The sequence below is a fragment of the Cervus canadensis genome, chromosome 24, assembly GCF_019320065.1.
Source record: "Cervus canadensis isolate Bull #8, Minnesota chromosome 24, ASM1932006v1, whole genome shotgun sequence".
In the NCBI taxonomy this organism is placed as follows: Eukaryota; Metazoa; Chordata; class Mammalia; order Artiodactyla; family Cervidae; genus Cervus; species Cervus canadensis.
In genome coordinates this window covers 44,459,130-44,474,026 of record NC_057409.1, presented here as the reverse complement: position 1 = coordinate 44,474,026, position 14,897 = coordinate 44,459,130, and the positions used below count along the sequence as shown (strand labels likewise).

At 38.9% G+C, this 14,897-nt stretch overlaps 1 protein-coding gene across 2 annotated transcripts; it reads right to left on the bottom strand.

The window, feature by feature from the left end:
- Window positions 1-3,853: 3,853 nt before the first annotated feature.
- Window positions 3,854-11,215, bottom strand: CLK1 (CDC like kinase 1). Of its 2 annotated transcripts, XM_043444793.1 has the most exons (13): window positions 11,065-11,215; window positions 9,962-10,125; window positions 9,420-9,648; window positions 8,329-8,419; window positions 7,865-7,931; window positions 6,657-6,773; window positions 6,401-6,567; window positions 5,853-5,947; window positions 5,633-5,762; window positions 5,003-5,085; window positions 4,523-4,602; window positions 4,329-4,419; window positions 3,854-4,216 (listed from the first exon to the last, which is right to left on the bottom strand). In XM_043444793.1, the coding sequence occupies exons 2-13, from the start codon at window positions 10,123-10,125 to the stop codon at window positions 4,073-4,075; spliced, it is 1,458 nt and encodes a 485-aa protein (XP_043300728.1). In that variant the 5' UTR covers window positions 11,065-11,215; the 3' UTR covers window positions 3,854-4,072. The 2 variants fall into 2 exon arrangements, with proteins under 2 accessions (XP_043300728.1, XP_043300729.1); XM_043444794.1 differs by lacking the exons at window positions 8,329-8,419; window positions 9,962-10,125; window positions 11,065-11,215 and having other exon boundaries at window positions 9,420-9,558.
- Window positions 11,216-14,897: the final 3,682 nt, after the last annotated feature.

The window sequence follows — 14,897 nt, the reverse complement described above, 5'->3', positions numbered from 1 at the left end:
GAGATGGGAGGGATGTTCAAAAGGGTGGGGATCTATGTATACCTATGGCTGATTCATGTTGAGGTTTGACAGAAAACAAAATTCTGTAAAGCAACTATCCTTCAATAAAAAATAATTTTTAAAAATCTGCTTGGCAACGAATTAGATAGGGGTCCGATCCCTGATCTGGGAAGTTCCCACAGGCTGTGAAGCAACTAAGTCCTTATGCCACAACTATGGAGCCTCTGCTCTAGAGCCCAGGAGCTGCCAACTACTGAAGCACACACCCTAGAGTCTGTGCTCCACAGGAAAAGCCACCGCAATGAGAAGCCCAAGCACCACAAAGAGAGTAACCCCCACTCGCCGAAACTAGAGAAAGCCCATGTGCGGCAACAAAGTCCCCAAACAGCCAAAAATAAGTAATAGTTTAAAAAATAACAACTTTTTAAAAAGATATTGAAAAAAGAAGACAGTAGACTGGACATAGATTTGCCCTGAGAAAGACTGAAGCCTAGTTTCAAATCAGCTCAGTACCGGATTGGATCAAGACGATCTGTCTTTCCTCTATGGGGATACCTAGGAGATATTGCTGGTTTGAGTCTAAACAACTGCAATAAAGAGAGTATCATAATAAAGCAACACACACTAATCTTTTGGTTTCCCAACAGTGCATATACAAACGATAAATTACACCATACTGTAGTCTATTTTTTTTCATAGTCTATTAAAGTGTTCATTATTATGTCTATAAAGCAACATACATTTCTTAATTTTATAACTTTATTGCTAAAAATAAGGCTGTATATTGTCACCCTGCTTATTTAACTTATATGCAGAGTACATCATGAGAAACTCTGGGCTGGATGAAGCACAAGCTGGAATCAAGATTTCCGGGAGAAATATCAATAACCTCAGATATGCAGATGACACCACCCTTATGGCAGAAAGTGAAGAACTAAAGAGCCTCTTGATGAAAGTGAAAGAGGAGAGTGAAAAAGTTGGCTTAAAGCTCAACATTACAGAAAACTAAGATTATGGCACCTGGTCCCATCACTTCATGGCAAATAGATGGGGAAACTGGCTGAATTTATTTTGAGGGGCTCCAAAATCACTGCAGATGGTGACTGTAGCCATGAAATTAAAAGATGCTTACTCCTTGGAAGGAAAGTTATGACCAACCTAGATAGCATATTAAAAAGCAGAGACATTACTCTGCCAACAAAGGTCCATCTAGTCAAGGCCATGGTTTTTCCAATGGTCATGTATGGATGTGAGAGTTGGAGTATGAAGAAGGCTGAGTGCCGAAGAATTGATGCTTTTGAACTGTGGTGTTGGAGAAGACTCTTGAGAGTCCCTTGGACTGCAAGGAGATCCAACCAGTCCATCCTAAAGGAGATCAGTCCTGAGTGTTCATTGGAATTCCAGACTGATGTTGAAGCTGAACTGCAATACTTTGGCCACCTGATGCAAAGAACTGACTCATTTGAAAAGACTCTGACGCTAAGACTGAAGGCAGAAGGGGACGACAGAGATGGTTGGACGGCATCACCAACTCAATGGACATGAGTTTGAGTAAACTCCAGGAGTTGGTGATGGACAGGAAGGCCTGGTGTGCTGTGGTTCATGGGGTCACAAAGAGTCGGACAGAACTGAACGACAACTTAACTGATAGTTAAAAAATGCTAACCAGTCAGTGAGTCCTAATCTTTTTGCTGGTCTTCCCTCAATGCTGAGGAACCAGGATTCCTGATCTTCCCTCAATGCTAACTGATCAGGGTGTTGTTTGCTGAAGGTTGAGGTGGCTGTGCCAATTTCTTAAATCAAGAAAAGTTTACCACATCAATTCACCCTTCATGAAGGATTTCTCTGTATCATGCAGTGCAGTTTGATAGTATCTTACCCACAGTAATACCAGAACTTCTTTCAAAATTGGAATTGATCCTCTTAAACTCTACTACTCCAACTAAATTTATGTAATATTCATATGCTATAATTTATTAATTATATTAATAGTATCTCCACCAAGAGTAGGTTCCATCTCAAGAAACCTGTCTCTTTGCTCACTGAAAAGTAATACCTCCTCATTCATTCAAGTTGTATATGAGGTTGCAGAGACTCAACCACATCTTCAGGCTCCACTTCTAATTCCCTATTTTCACCACATCTGCAGTTATTTCCTCCACTGAAGTCTTGAGTCCCTCGAAGTCTTCCAGGAGAATTAGAATACATGTCTAACTCTTGTTAATATTGATTTTGACCTCTTCCTATGAATCACAAATGTTCTTAACAGTATCCAGAATTGTGAATCCTTTTCATTTTTTTTCCTTTCAATTGACTGTCCAGGATCCATTAGAGGAATCACTATCTATGACAGCTGTAGCTTATTAAATAATAAAAAGAATTGTCAAGTTGAAATTACTCCTTGATCCATGGGCTGCAAAATGGATGCTGTTAGCAGGCATGAAAACATTAAATTTCCTTGTCCATCTCCCCTGAGCTCTTAGGAATGTTCATTTCTGCTATTGTCCTAAGTCGCTTCAGTTGTCTTGGACCTTCGTGACCCTACAGACTACCAGGCTCCTCTGTCCATGGAATTCTCTAGCCAAGAATACTGGGGTGGGTTGCCATGCCCTCCTCCAGGGGATCTTCCCAGCCCAGGGATCAAACTTCTACTGCATTGGCAGGCGGATTCTTTACCACTAGCGCCACCTGGGAAGCACTGTCAATAAACAGTAGTATTTTGAAAGAAATCTTTTCTGAGCAGTCAGGTCTTAACAGTGGGCTTAATATTTTCAATAAACGTTGTCAATAGATACGCTGTCATCCAGGCTATGTTGTTCCTTCCATTTACAGAGTACTAGCAGAATAGACTTTAGCCTACTTAAGGACCTGAGGATTTCTGAAAAGTGAAAGAGTTAAGTACCCCCAAACCACCACATAGAATGGCAGCTTTTACTATTTACACGGTACCACCCAGTGTAGCTACACTGCTACAAACTCAAAAGATGGGAACTTGAAAACTCTCGCAAAGACTCTGCAGTATTACTACATAATTTTTACCCCAGTTCCTTCTGAAACATTTGTGTTTAGTCTATGTCTTTGTCCAGTTCATAGTTGTCTTTACCATAGATATCGTTTATAAAAATCCATTTGAAAAGACTATGTATGTGAGCCCAACTATTCCAAATTCTAGACAAAACAGTAAAAATAGCAGTGGTTGGGAGATAAACCAGTAAAAATAGTGGTTGGGGGAGGTTAAGGAGGAATAGAGTAGATTTTTTACAGCAATGAAAACACTTTGTATCCTATAATGCTTAACACATGAGGGATGTGGATAATGGGGGGACAGGGGAGAGGCTACCTATGGGTGAAGCAAGTGGTATACTCTGCACTTTCTTCTCTATTTTGCTATGAATCTGCAACTATAAAGCCAACCATGTTCAATCCTAAATGGACCAAGGAGTTTAAAGCCATGGACAAAAACATGAGTTTACAGTCTATTTGATGATTCAGATTTGGCCACAAAGGATTTCTGGAAGTTTCTGTTATGAATCTTAAAGGGGTTCAGCACCTTAAGCCATTTGCAGAATCCCACTGGGAGAGATGAGAAAGCAGCAGTATTAAATTTGGGAGTGAAGGGAAAACAGAATTTGTTTGGCTAATCTCTAGTTCTTGGTATTCTATAACTTGGTTTCATTACATTTGGTTCAGAGAAGGAAGGTGTAAGTTCCAATGCAAAGTTCCAATTTAGGCAATTCCTAAAATGCCAACAAAGCCCAAAATTTCTAGACTTAATGAAAACTCCACTAAGAGATATACATCCATTCTTACAGTAACAGAATATGATGATAAAAATGAACTCTACAGCTTCATATAAATTTCATAAATAAGAAAATTTATTCTGAATAATCATTTTATACAGTAATTACTGAAAAGGACATTCATTACTATTTACTTAAATCATCCAAACAAAATAAACATGGCAATACAAAATTGCAAGAAATTTACAAAAGCTGTACAAAATAACAATATTTAAAAATGGGACTGATACAGTCCATATGGTCTCTTATAATGGAACTATACAATTATAGATTTACGTAGCTTTTTTAAGGGGGTAAAAGAAAGGATGCTTTAAGGCTTCTTTAAGAGTGATCCTTTTAGCTGGTTCATACTCCAACATTTTCTGAATAAGGTCAAAGAGAAGCTCATGTTCAGCATCTTGAGAAAGCATAAATTCCTGAAAGGAGAAGAAATACAGTCAACAGTCTTTTCTACTACCATTTAAGTTTATTTACCTACCATGAAAGAAACTCAAGGTTTTGATCATTTAAGCGAAGACCCAGGCTTACCTTCAGAGGTTTACAACGCCTTGAAACGTATCTGCCAGCAGAACTATGTTCATCCCAGTCTAATCGATCATGATGGAAATATTTACGTTTCCTAAGAATAAATTGATATCCATTCACGTTTATAATGTTGACAATGAAAACTTAAAAAACATCTAGTAAAGGTGACCGACTGATGACATTTTTCTTAAACATACCTGGTTTTCTGTATCATATGTTTTGGTAAAGGCCCAAGAATCCTTTCCATCATTGCCAAATGTTCCTTACTGTCATGCGTCTAAAATAATAAAGAAAACTTATTAACTACCTCTACTTGCACATTGTGTTTTGCTCTTATTTAACAGAGCTGCTCAGTTTTTAGTCAATGGATAGTTACAGTCACCAAAGAATGTGATCTCTAAATCAGGTACACTTATAGCAAGTTATAACTTACAAAAAAAAAAAAAAGGGCCTACAGAGTAAATTCACCACAAATTTCTTAAAGATAATTACTTGTAATATACTTAGAAGTTTTAAATAAAATAAAATAAATTATGAAAGAAATAGTGTCAGAATTACACCTGAAAAGGTAAAAGCGTTACCTAAAACACATGTATACTTTGTGTTAAAAGTGTCCATTCATATAAACAAACAATTTACTTTTGGCAAAGCTATTGAAACAGATCATTGTCACTTACTGGAAATACTGTAAACCCAAGGTAATATTCAATAAGAATACATCCTATACTCCAGACATCACATGGCTGGGACCATCCTAAAGCTGCAAAGCAAAGCAAACTGTTAATGAGAAGATTCTCAGTATTTCTTATTGTCTTTGATATTTGAGCTGGAAAGATCCTAAAAGGATCACTTAATCCAAGCTTAAACATAACACAATAGCATAGTATGTTAAGAATCCTGGCTCTGGAGACATCTGGTTTCAAGCCCCACATCAGGCTTACTTTTTTGGGACAACAGACTTACGGAAAAAAATTTTAGTCCAAGTCGTCATTTATTAGCTTGTAAAATGGGAGCAAGCTACACCATGCAAACACCAACATAAAGTATATGAAAAGTAACAGGCACTAAATTATTATGTTTTAAAATACCATCATGTATTATAAACGTGAAAACTGAAACCTATCAAGATTAAGCAATCTCTCAAAAGTCTTAAAAGAGTTGACCATTTGGAGTAAGTTTAAAATCCTTAATGTGTTTTATTATACTAACCCCTAAAATAGAAAAAGATAGTCCCACAAACACTTAGAACAGTAAATTTTAAAGTTGGCTTCAAAACAGGTCTCAAAGCATAGTTAAGAAATTCTTACCTAATATAACTTCAGGTGCCCTATAATGTCTTGTAGATACCAATGTACTATGATGTTCATCATCATATGTTGCACTCCCAAAGTCTACAACTTTAATATCTGGATTTATTAAAGTACGTTCATCACGTTTCTGAAAATCATAAATGATGGTTAAGAAGGCGTATTAAAGAGGCATAAAATATTAATTTGAAAGTGTGAAGATAAAACATCAAAGACTTACCATTTTGGGATTATATGCCTCTGTGTAGTCAGACTGTACAAATAAGATGTTTTCAGGCTTTAAGTCTGTGTGAGTCAACTTATTACTGTGCAAAACTGAAAACAAAACAGAAAAAGTTCCCATATTATAAAAACTGTGCAACTCTACAAAGCTCTACAACAAAAAGCCTGATTTTCATATGTCCAAAGAAGTGGTTAACATTCAACAGCCTGTTAGAAAACCATCAGGGACTAAAACCCACTACACCTTTCTCAAGTTAGTTCACTGAAAAACAACTGTTTAAAAAGTGAAGTAGCATATTGTTGTCAAGATGGTGAGATTTGCCATTCCTTTATTTTTAAGGCAGTGGTTCAAGACTATTGTTACATGCTGGACAATATGCTTATTTACCGAATGATATGCAGTAAACGGACCAACAGCTTGTTATCAACTGTATCTTTCCCCTACCTACTCTTAAGGCAGGCTACCAAGTACTGTATGTTAGATTTTTTCAAATATCCAAATTGGTCATTAAAATCAGCCTCACTCTGGAATATGTAAGCGCTTACAGTTCACAGACTTGCATATCTGGTATGCCATCTTCCTGATATGATCCAGTCGAAAGGGCAGAAAACCATTTTCCTTAATAAAGTCATAAGTACTAAGTCCCAATAGTTCAAACACAATGCAGACATGACCATGATGCTCAAACCACTCCAACATCTGGACACAGCGGCTATAAACATACAAAAAAACAACTGAGTACAGCCTCTCACAATTCAAATCTACCTGAGGCCATTTCCTAAGTTCTATTTTGATACTTACAATGTACTGCTAGGGTCTGTTGTATTTAAGTGTTCCAGAACTTGTATTTCTGAGCGAGCTGCTTCACAATATCTATCCACATTTTTAACTATTTTTACTGCTACATGTCTACCTCCCCTGTTAAGAAAAGGAAGTCCACATTAAAAAAAAAAACCAGATATATCCATTTTTTAAATCACTCTTCAAACTGTCCTTCTATTTTGAAGCTGTATTTGTTTTTCCAATTTATGGTTTGGCATTCAGTTGTCTCATTACATGTAATTATACACATATAGTTATGTCTAATTATATGTCCAACTTCAACTCAGTGTTAGCAACTAGAATGACCTCTGGAAATATGGTAGGGTCGATACAAGCTGCATGACAGATTTTTTTCATCAGCCCATTTAACTCACTTGACTTTTTTGGTTCTTTATGCACCAACAGATCTAATTTAACAATACTGTGACATTATCACCTCCATTTACATTCCAATTAAGACATAAAACAAACATACATGGAGTAGTTTTCTTCCTATAGTACCAGTCACTGGCTAATCTTCATTTGAACCAGGTTGCCAAAAAAGTTGGGAAATTGTGGCAGTAAAATAAAAGAGTGCTAGTTCTTAGAACCTTACCAAGCAATAGTAGGAAGCCTCCTCTAATAATTCATTTAGAAATGTTTTGTCACCCCTAAGGAGAAAGAAATTCAAACAAGAGACAAAAGAAATTTCCTATCCTATCTTATTTCAATCAGTTGTTTGAAGAACATGGATAAACTTATGACACCAATCTAGAAAGTTTTTAGCCCTAGCTTTTGTTACTAGTATCAGTTATGTCACTTTCTAAAAATATAGGTTCCTGAAGACTGGTTCAATGTCTGGGGTAAGGAAGTCTCCAGACTCCTAACATGAAACCAAGGCTAAAAACTCATCTAGGGAAAAAAAAAAAAAAACCACAGAACTGTTCCCAGTGGGATAACCAAAAAATACCTTCTGACACAATAAAATCTGTTCTCAGCTTGTAGAAGCAGCTTACATGCACTATAAACAGCTACTGCCTCAACGCAAAGGGCTAGTAACTTTACTGTTTCCTGTATCTAAGATAAAAACCTAAGCTAAAAGGGTATAATGACAATAACTGATTCACAGTCAGATCATATCCTTAAAACCAAATGTATTTTCTGTACTGTTCACCTTCCCAAGTCCAATTTCAGACCAAGAAACTTACGCTTTATGATCAATGCACTCCACAACTTTTCCAAAAGCTCCTTCACCTAAAGTATCAACAATTTCATCTAAAAGAGAGAAATAAAACTCAGTTATACCAAGAAGTTAAGAGTTTACTTACAATAAAGGCTATCAAATGCAGATTATTCTAGTTGATGCTACAAATTTCCTTATCACTAGACAGTTTATTGGTCAACACTGCCAAAAAACATATATAACTATTTTTAGGTCTAATTTCATTCTTAAGCTACTTTCATTAACTTTGATTTACTGTTTTGGAAGTTCTATATAACATTAAATTTCTAAAGAAAGCAAAAACACAATCCCCCCCCACCAAAAGAAATGGAAAAAACAAAACAAACAAAAACAGAGAAAGAAAAAAAGATTTCCAAATCCCTGAAATCTTAATCTATAAATAGATTATGTTATCTGAAAAGTTAATAAGTGTTGAAAAATATTCTATACATCTTGCACTTAGTACGTCTCCACTCTGACAGATCAGGTGACCCTCCTCATCATCCTCTACACTCCTGGTTCTTTTCCTTCGGTGACTCTTCTGGAAACGTCAAGTGCGCGGCACCAAGATCATCCAGCCAATCAATATACCCGAGTGAATTCAGGGCAGAATACGAAATTCATTCAGCGGGGAGATATTCAGGCATTCAGATACACGCCAGGCCACAAACGGTTGGCAGGAGCAATTTCAAATTCAGTCCCCAGAAATTCACAGGGCACATAGTTTATGTTAACAGGAGAAAAACATGGCAAGGAACAGATTTTCAGATAAGATACTCAAAGTGGCAAGGTAACAAAACATAATACAATTGTTTCTCTTAAAAAAAAAAAAAATGCTTAGTTGTAGCATTCACTGAATCATAACTTTAAGTTTCTAGTGTCCTAATTTAATGTTGCAAAATTGTAGAATGTAATTATTTACTTGTCAAACGTAGACTGTGGCCAAATTATAATTTCCTAGCTAATCTAAGAAAACAAATATTGAAACAGTAAATAAAATAAAAATTCTAATGCTGGGGAGAAAAAAAAATTGGCATACAAGAGTAACATTACAGTATTTAAAATGTCATCTGAGCTTGAGCTCCAAATTAACACATAACTAACCCTAATGTTCAAGGCTGTTTTTTAGTGATAAAAGGATTAGCCAGAACAAAGGCAAAGCATAATCCTTAATCATACAAATATAAAAATCCTACTTGTAGGTAAAACTTTCATTTATCAAAGCAAATCAAATTTCTCAAAGTACCATAAAAATATTTTCAGAATATTTTGTAATCCCTGCTATAAACTAACAGACATTATCTCCACTATTTCACTGGAATGACAATCAGTTGCCAATGATTAATAAAATCTGTTACCATATAAAATTAAACATGTACTGTATTTCAGGAACTTCCTATCCAATGCACAAAGAATCCTGCAAGTTAAAACTGAGATGACTTCATCTTAAATAGAATTTTCTCAAATGATCAAACACAAATTCAAGTTTTCCTGTTCCACATGGGAAATAAAAGTTCCAAAAAATTTAAAAGAGCTCATACCCCATGTGAACGATGATATGAAGTGCTGTCGTGAATTCTGTGTTTGCTTTTATAACTACTTCTCCCACTTCTACAAGAGGACTTGCTACTATGGTTCTGATATCTGCTTTCATAATCTCTATGTCGATGTCCAGGTTCACATCCTTGACTGTAGTCATTTCTGTATTCATCAATGTAGCGTCGACTATGATAATCTTTCTCATTTAAGGATCTGCTTTCCAGGTAATAGCTAGAAAAAGAATTTTTTTCAATGCTTTTATGTTGGTATCAAATATCCTCAAATTTTCAGTAAATCTCTTAAAATAGTACTCATTAAAAAAATTTTTTTCCAAAAAAAAAAATAAAAAAAAAAAAATTTTTTTCCCACCAAAAAACAGACTTCCAATTTTACAACCATAGCTGAAAACAGCAATGCATCAGTTAAGTCAGTTCTAGTTTTAATAATGAAAATGTATTCCCCACCAGTTTTACTGAAATCAAACTGACATGTTAATATTGTAATGGAAGTATTTTCCTACTGAGATACTAAGAACCCTCCTTACCTATCAGATGTTTTAGAGTAATTGTATCTGCAGCGCTTGTTCTCCCGTGCACTGCTATGCGATCTCTTCTTTCTTTTATGACTGCCGCTGCTGCTCCTCCATTTTCCATAATCCCAATCTTTTTCATCCCAATCAGGACAGTAACTTCTTTTTGAGTGTCTCATCTACATGAAAGACAAGTTTTCCCGGTTAAGTTGTATCCCACATGTCACATTTTAATAAAACTCGTCCTCTAAAATTCATTCGAGTTGTGACGTTTTAACTGTTCTTCTAAATCAAAGCTCAAAAGTCATCATTATCCAACTATGAGGGAAATCCTTTCCTGCCAAAACTACAAATTCCTAACTTGAAAAAGACATTATACAGAAACGACTTTTCATCAACTACCGTTCATACCAGTACTAACAACCGGGCTCCATCTCGACTCTATACAAACACAAGCGTCGAAATCAAGACGCTCCAATTGTTCCGAGAAGGGGAGGCAGAAACATCCACGCCTAAAAGGCCCGATCACCCGACTTCTCACACGCCCCTTCAACTACACAATATTATTCCTGTTTCCTTGAGTTCCTATACCTAACTTTTGCTTTCACCACTGAGGGCAAATTCACTCGCCATTTTCTTTCGAGTCGCCTTACATCGAGTCAATGTGCTCTTCTCTTTGTTAAGAGCATAGTTCCTCATAAGAGCGTGACTTAGGCACATTCCAGAACCCAAGTCATCGCCAACCTCCCCCACACCCCCACCCCGCCGCCATCTTAAGAGCCCGTCCGAGGCCTGCCGTCGCAGACAACATGGCGGCCGCGGACGCCGGGCTCGGCCCTCCCCGGTTCCTCCGGGGGAGACAAACGTTCGAGAACCTCTGTCCGCCTAGCGAACTCTTCGTCGCGGATCACACAAATTCGCAGCAACGGCCTTGACAAAGCTTGGAATAGGAGCGGACCATCTTTCTACAGCTAGGGGAGGGGAGCGGGAGGCGGAGAAGAAAAGATCACCGCGCCAGAGACTGCGGGCGGCCAACAAGCCTGTGGGGGAGCTTCACGGGCGTTCTCGAGGCACAAAAGGGGGTCCCGACATCTAGCCCGCCTCTCCCTGCGTCTTACCGTCCTGGCCAGAGAGTCCAAGCCTAAGGAGGCAATGCTTGCAACACGACCACGGAGAAAACCCAGCTGGCTGCGACAAGCTCCTACGGCAGTACGGAGCTAACAACCGCAGCGTCTGGACTCCTGGAAAACAAGATGACTAGGCAAGCGCGTCTCCGCCTCCGGAGGGGGCGGGGCGGGGCGGGGCGGGGCGGGGCGGGGCGTGCACGCGCGTAGGGCTGAGCTGGTGAGCCTTACGCGCAGGCGCTGGGTGGGAGCTCAGAGACAATAGGTGGACCGAGGCAAGGCTCTGTCAGCGGCCATTTTGGCCTCGCTCACCGTTCTCAGAAAACATTGTGTTGGGTAGAAAAGACTCTTTCATCGTCACTAAAAATTGTGTTCGTGAACACTAGAAATGAAGAAAAGTGGGGGAAGCGGGTACAAAGTAGCGTGTGTCCTGATTGCAACCGCTTAAACTGAAAGATTACACCATCTGCATCAAGTAGCCCCAAATTAGGAATTGTCTGGATTTGGGCTTTTGTTCTGAGACATTTTAAAACTAGTTAAATCTTACGTGACTGAGACCCACACTCACTGAGGTTAGATTGTAAAGATTTTTACCGAGGTTTTAGAAATCGAAATGTGAGAGCCAGAGCCTGGAGACAGGAAGTGGGACTCCACAGGAAAGCAACATTTCCGCGTTAAGAAGCCTCTAAGGTGTAAAGATCAAGTAAACTGAAAAGGGAAAATTATCACGCATGAAGATGGAGCATACTTGTGTTTTTTGCACAAGAGAGCAACGTAGATAACCTGCCCATTACAGATGGACTACTGTAGCGTAAAGTGATGAGGAGGAATACACATAGGAATTCCCCAAATTCCTATGGTGGTTTGCATTTCTTAAGCCTCGTCTCTGAAAATGGTTTAAAATCTTTAATACTTAGATTTTTATATGGGATCAGGATCACTAAATTTAAGGTTAGTGTTTCACTTGTAAGGGAGAAATTTCTCACAGTAACTTATGAAATATGCTATTAAGTATATGTTTCTCAGCACATTTAAATGTTAACCAAAACATAGGGAATCCCAGTCTTTGGAGAATAATAGTTAATCACATTGTGTTAACACTGAGCATAGGTTCTCACTTAATCCTAACAGCAATCTAAATATGGGTATTAACCATATTCTGCTAACACAGGCCAAAGTTGCAGCGAATGACTGTACAGAGAGCAAGTTCAGTTCAGTTCAGTCACTCAGTCGTGTTAGGCTCTTTGTGACCCCATGAACCACAGCACACCAGGCCTCCCTGTCCATCGCCAACTCCTGGAATCTACCCAAACTCATGTCCATTGAGTGGGTGATGCCATCCAACCATCTCATCCTCTGTCATCCCCTTCTCCTCCTGCCCTCAATCTTTCCCAACATCAGGGGCTTTTCAAATGAGTCAGCTCTTCTTATCAGGTGCCCAAAAGATTGGAGTTTCAACTTAACATCCGTCCTTTCAATGAACACCCAGGACTGATTTCCTTTAGCATGGACTGGTTGGATCTCCTTGCAGTCCAAGGGACTCTCAAGAGTCTTCTCCAACACCACAGTTCAAAAGCATCAATTCTTCAGCCCTCAGCTTTCTTTATAGTCCAACTCTCATATCCATACATGACCACTGGAAAAACCATATCCTTGACTAGACGGACCTTTGTTGGCAAAGTAATGTCTCTGCTTTTTAATAAGCTGTCTAGGTTGGCCATAACTTTCCTTCCAAGGAGTAAGCGTCTTTTAATTTCATGGCTGTAATCACCATCTGCAGTGATTTTGGAGCCCAGAAAAATAAAGTCAGTCACTGTTTCTCCATCTATTTCCCATGAAGTGATGGGACCAGATGCCATGATCTTAGTTTTCTGAATGTTAAGCTTTAAGCCAACTTTTTCACTCTCCTCTTTCACTTTCATCAAGAGGCTCTTTAGTTCTTCCTCACTTTCTGCCATAAGGGTGGTGTCATCTGCATATCTGAGGTTATTGATATTTCGCCCAGCAATCTTGATTCCAGCTTGTGCAAGTTGATATGTTTAATTTCTTTAGGAGAATTCCTCATTGTAAAATTGCTGGGTAAAAGGTGAAGAAATCTTGTACTTGTTTTCCAAAGTGATTTTAAATTTAACAAAACCCATATCTAACCAATTAGTGATTTGGGATATATCCAAAGTTTCGTTTATTAACTATTTTAGTGTTAATGCATGTTATGGGCTGTTTGAAGGGCTGTGTCTCCACCTCCACACATATTCATAGTTTTAAGTCCTAGCTCCCACTATTTCAGAATGTGACTGTAGTGTCAACTGGAAAAAATGCACAGTGTGAGAGTTGTGTTGTTCAGGTGCTATTTTGTGTCTGACTCTGTGACCCCCATGAGCTGCAGCACACCAGGCTTCTCTGTCCATCACTATCTCCCTGAGTTTGCTCAAACTCATGTCCATTGAATCAGTGATGCCATACAACCATCTCATTCTCTGTCACCCCTTTCTCCTCCTGCCCTCAATCTTTCCCAGCATCAGGGTCTTTTCCAATGAGTCATCTCTCCACATCTGGTGGCCAAAGTATTGGAGCTTCAGCATCAGGTGACCAGTGGCTCCTGGGTGGGTGATTGGCTCCACAGCTGACAGTGACTCCTGAGCAGCGGATCAGTCCCAGGGCAGTCAAAGGCAGCAGTGAGTCCGAGGTGCTGGACATCATTCAACATACCTCCAGCCTTCCCCAGATCCCCTTCCCAGCCACTCTAGTAGGGCCTTTGTCTTGACTCCTGGCTGCACATTGACCGACACCCAACAGCCAGTTAAGGTTTAAACAAGTTCAACAGACACCAACAGTGGGACAGCCAGGGCACCAGGCATGTCATCCAGCTGTACTGAGTGGCAGAAGGGCGTGTCTGCTAATTAGGACCGGACAAAATATGGTCCACTGGAGAATGGAATGGCAAACCACTTCAGTATTCTTGCCTTGAGAGTCTTATGAACAGTATGAAAAGGCAAAAAGAGAGTTGTGAGTTAAGTGTTTTTTTGAGGCAAAATACCCAGAGACAGCCTTGCCAGTAGCTCTTAGGAACTGCTCCCAAGAGGTAGGGAGAGAAGTCAGTATTACATATGATTTTACTGAAAGGAGTTAGTGCCAGAAAGCACATATCTTGGCAGAAAGTTGCTGCTGATGACAGAGGGGCAGATGTTTCCATTAATGATTTTAGTGCTTTTCTAGATATGAGAAGATGCAAGAAATTGAGCTCGAAAAATATTTTCCCGAAAATACCTATTTGAAGGTGTGTTCTGCCAGCTTCTCCCAAAGCAAACTCCTTTCAAGGTGTGTCAAAAGTCAGCGACTGCAGTGGCTAGTGACTTCATTCTTATACTGTAGAACCAGATGGAAAGCAGCATTTTTCAGTTGGCAGTAAATAGTGTCTTTACAGAGATAATTAGGATTAAATGAGGTCATTAGGGAGAGGCCTAATTCAATTTAGCTGGTGTCTTTCTAAAAAGAGACTAGGAAACACACCCAGAGGAATGATGAGGTTAAGACAGGAGATGGTCATCTACAAGCCAAGGAGAATGGCCTCAAGAGTAAACAACCCTGCCCACACCTTGACCTCCCAACTTTTAGTCTCTAGAACTGTACGAAAATTTTCTGTTGTTTAAGCCACCCAGTCTCTGATACAGTACTTTGTTTTGGCTGCTCTTAGTGCATAACATTAAAAAATGTTATTTTGGTGGATACTGAACTTGTAACTTTGGTTTCTAATTAGTGAGGTTGAACATTTTCTCTTTTCTCTTGTGACTTGCCCATTCATATCTATTCCTTTTTTGAATGTACAA

Coding starts and splice junctions, on each gene's coding strand:
- CLK1 (XM_043444793.1), bottom strand. CDS start 10,125: ATGAGACACTCAAAAAGAAGTTACTGTCCTGATTGGGATGAAAAAGAT. Junction 4,603..5,002: donor TTGGGTTTACAGTATTTCCA/GTAAGTGACAAT, acceptor TTATTATTTTAG/ACGCATGACAGTAAGGAACA. Junction 4,420..4,522: donor CATATGATACAGAAAACCAG/GTATGTTTAAGA, acceptor ATTTATTCTTAG/GAAACGTAAATATTTCCATC.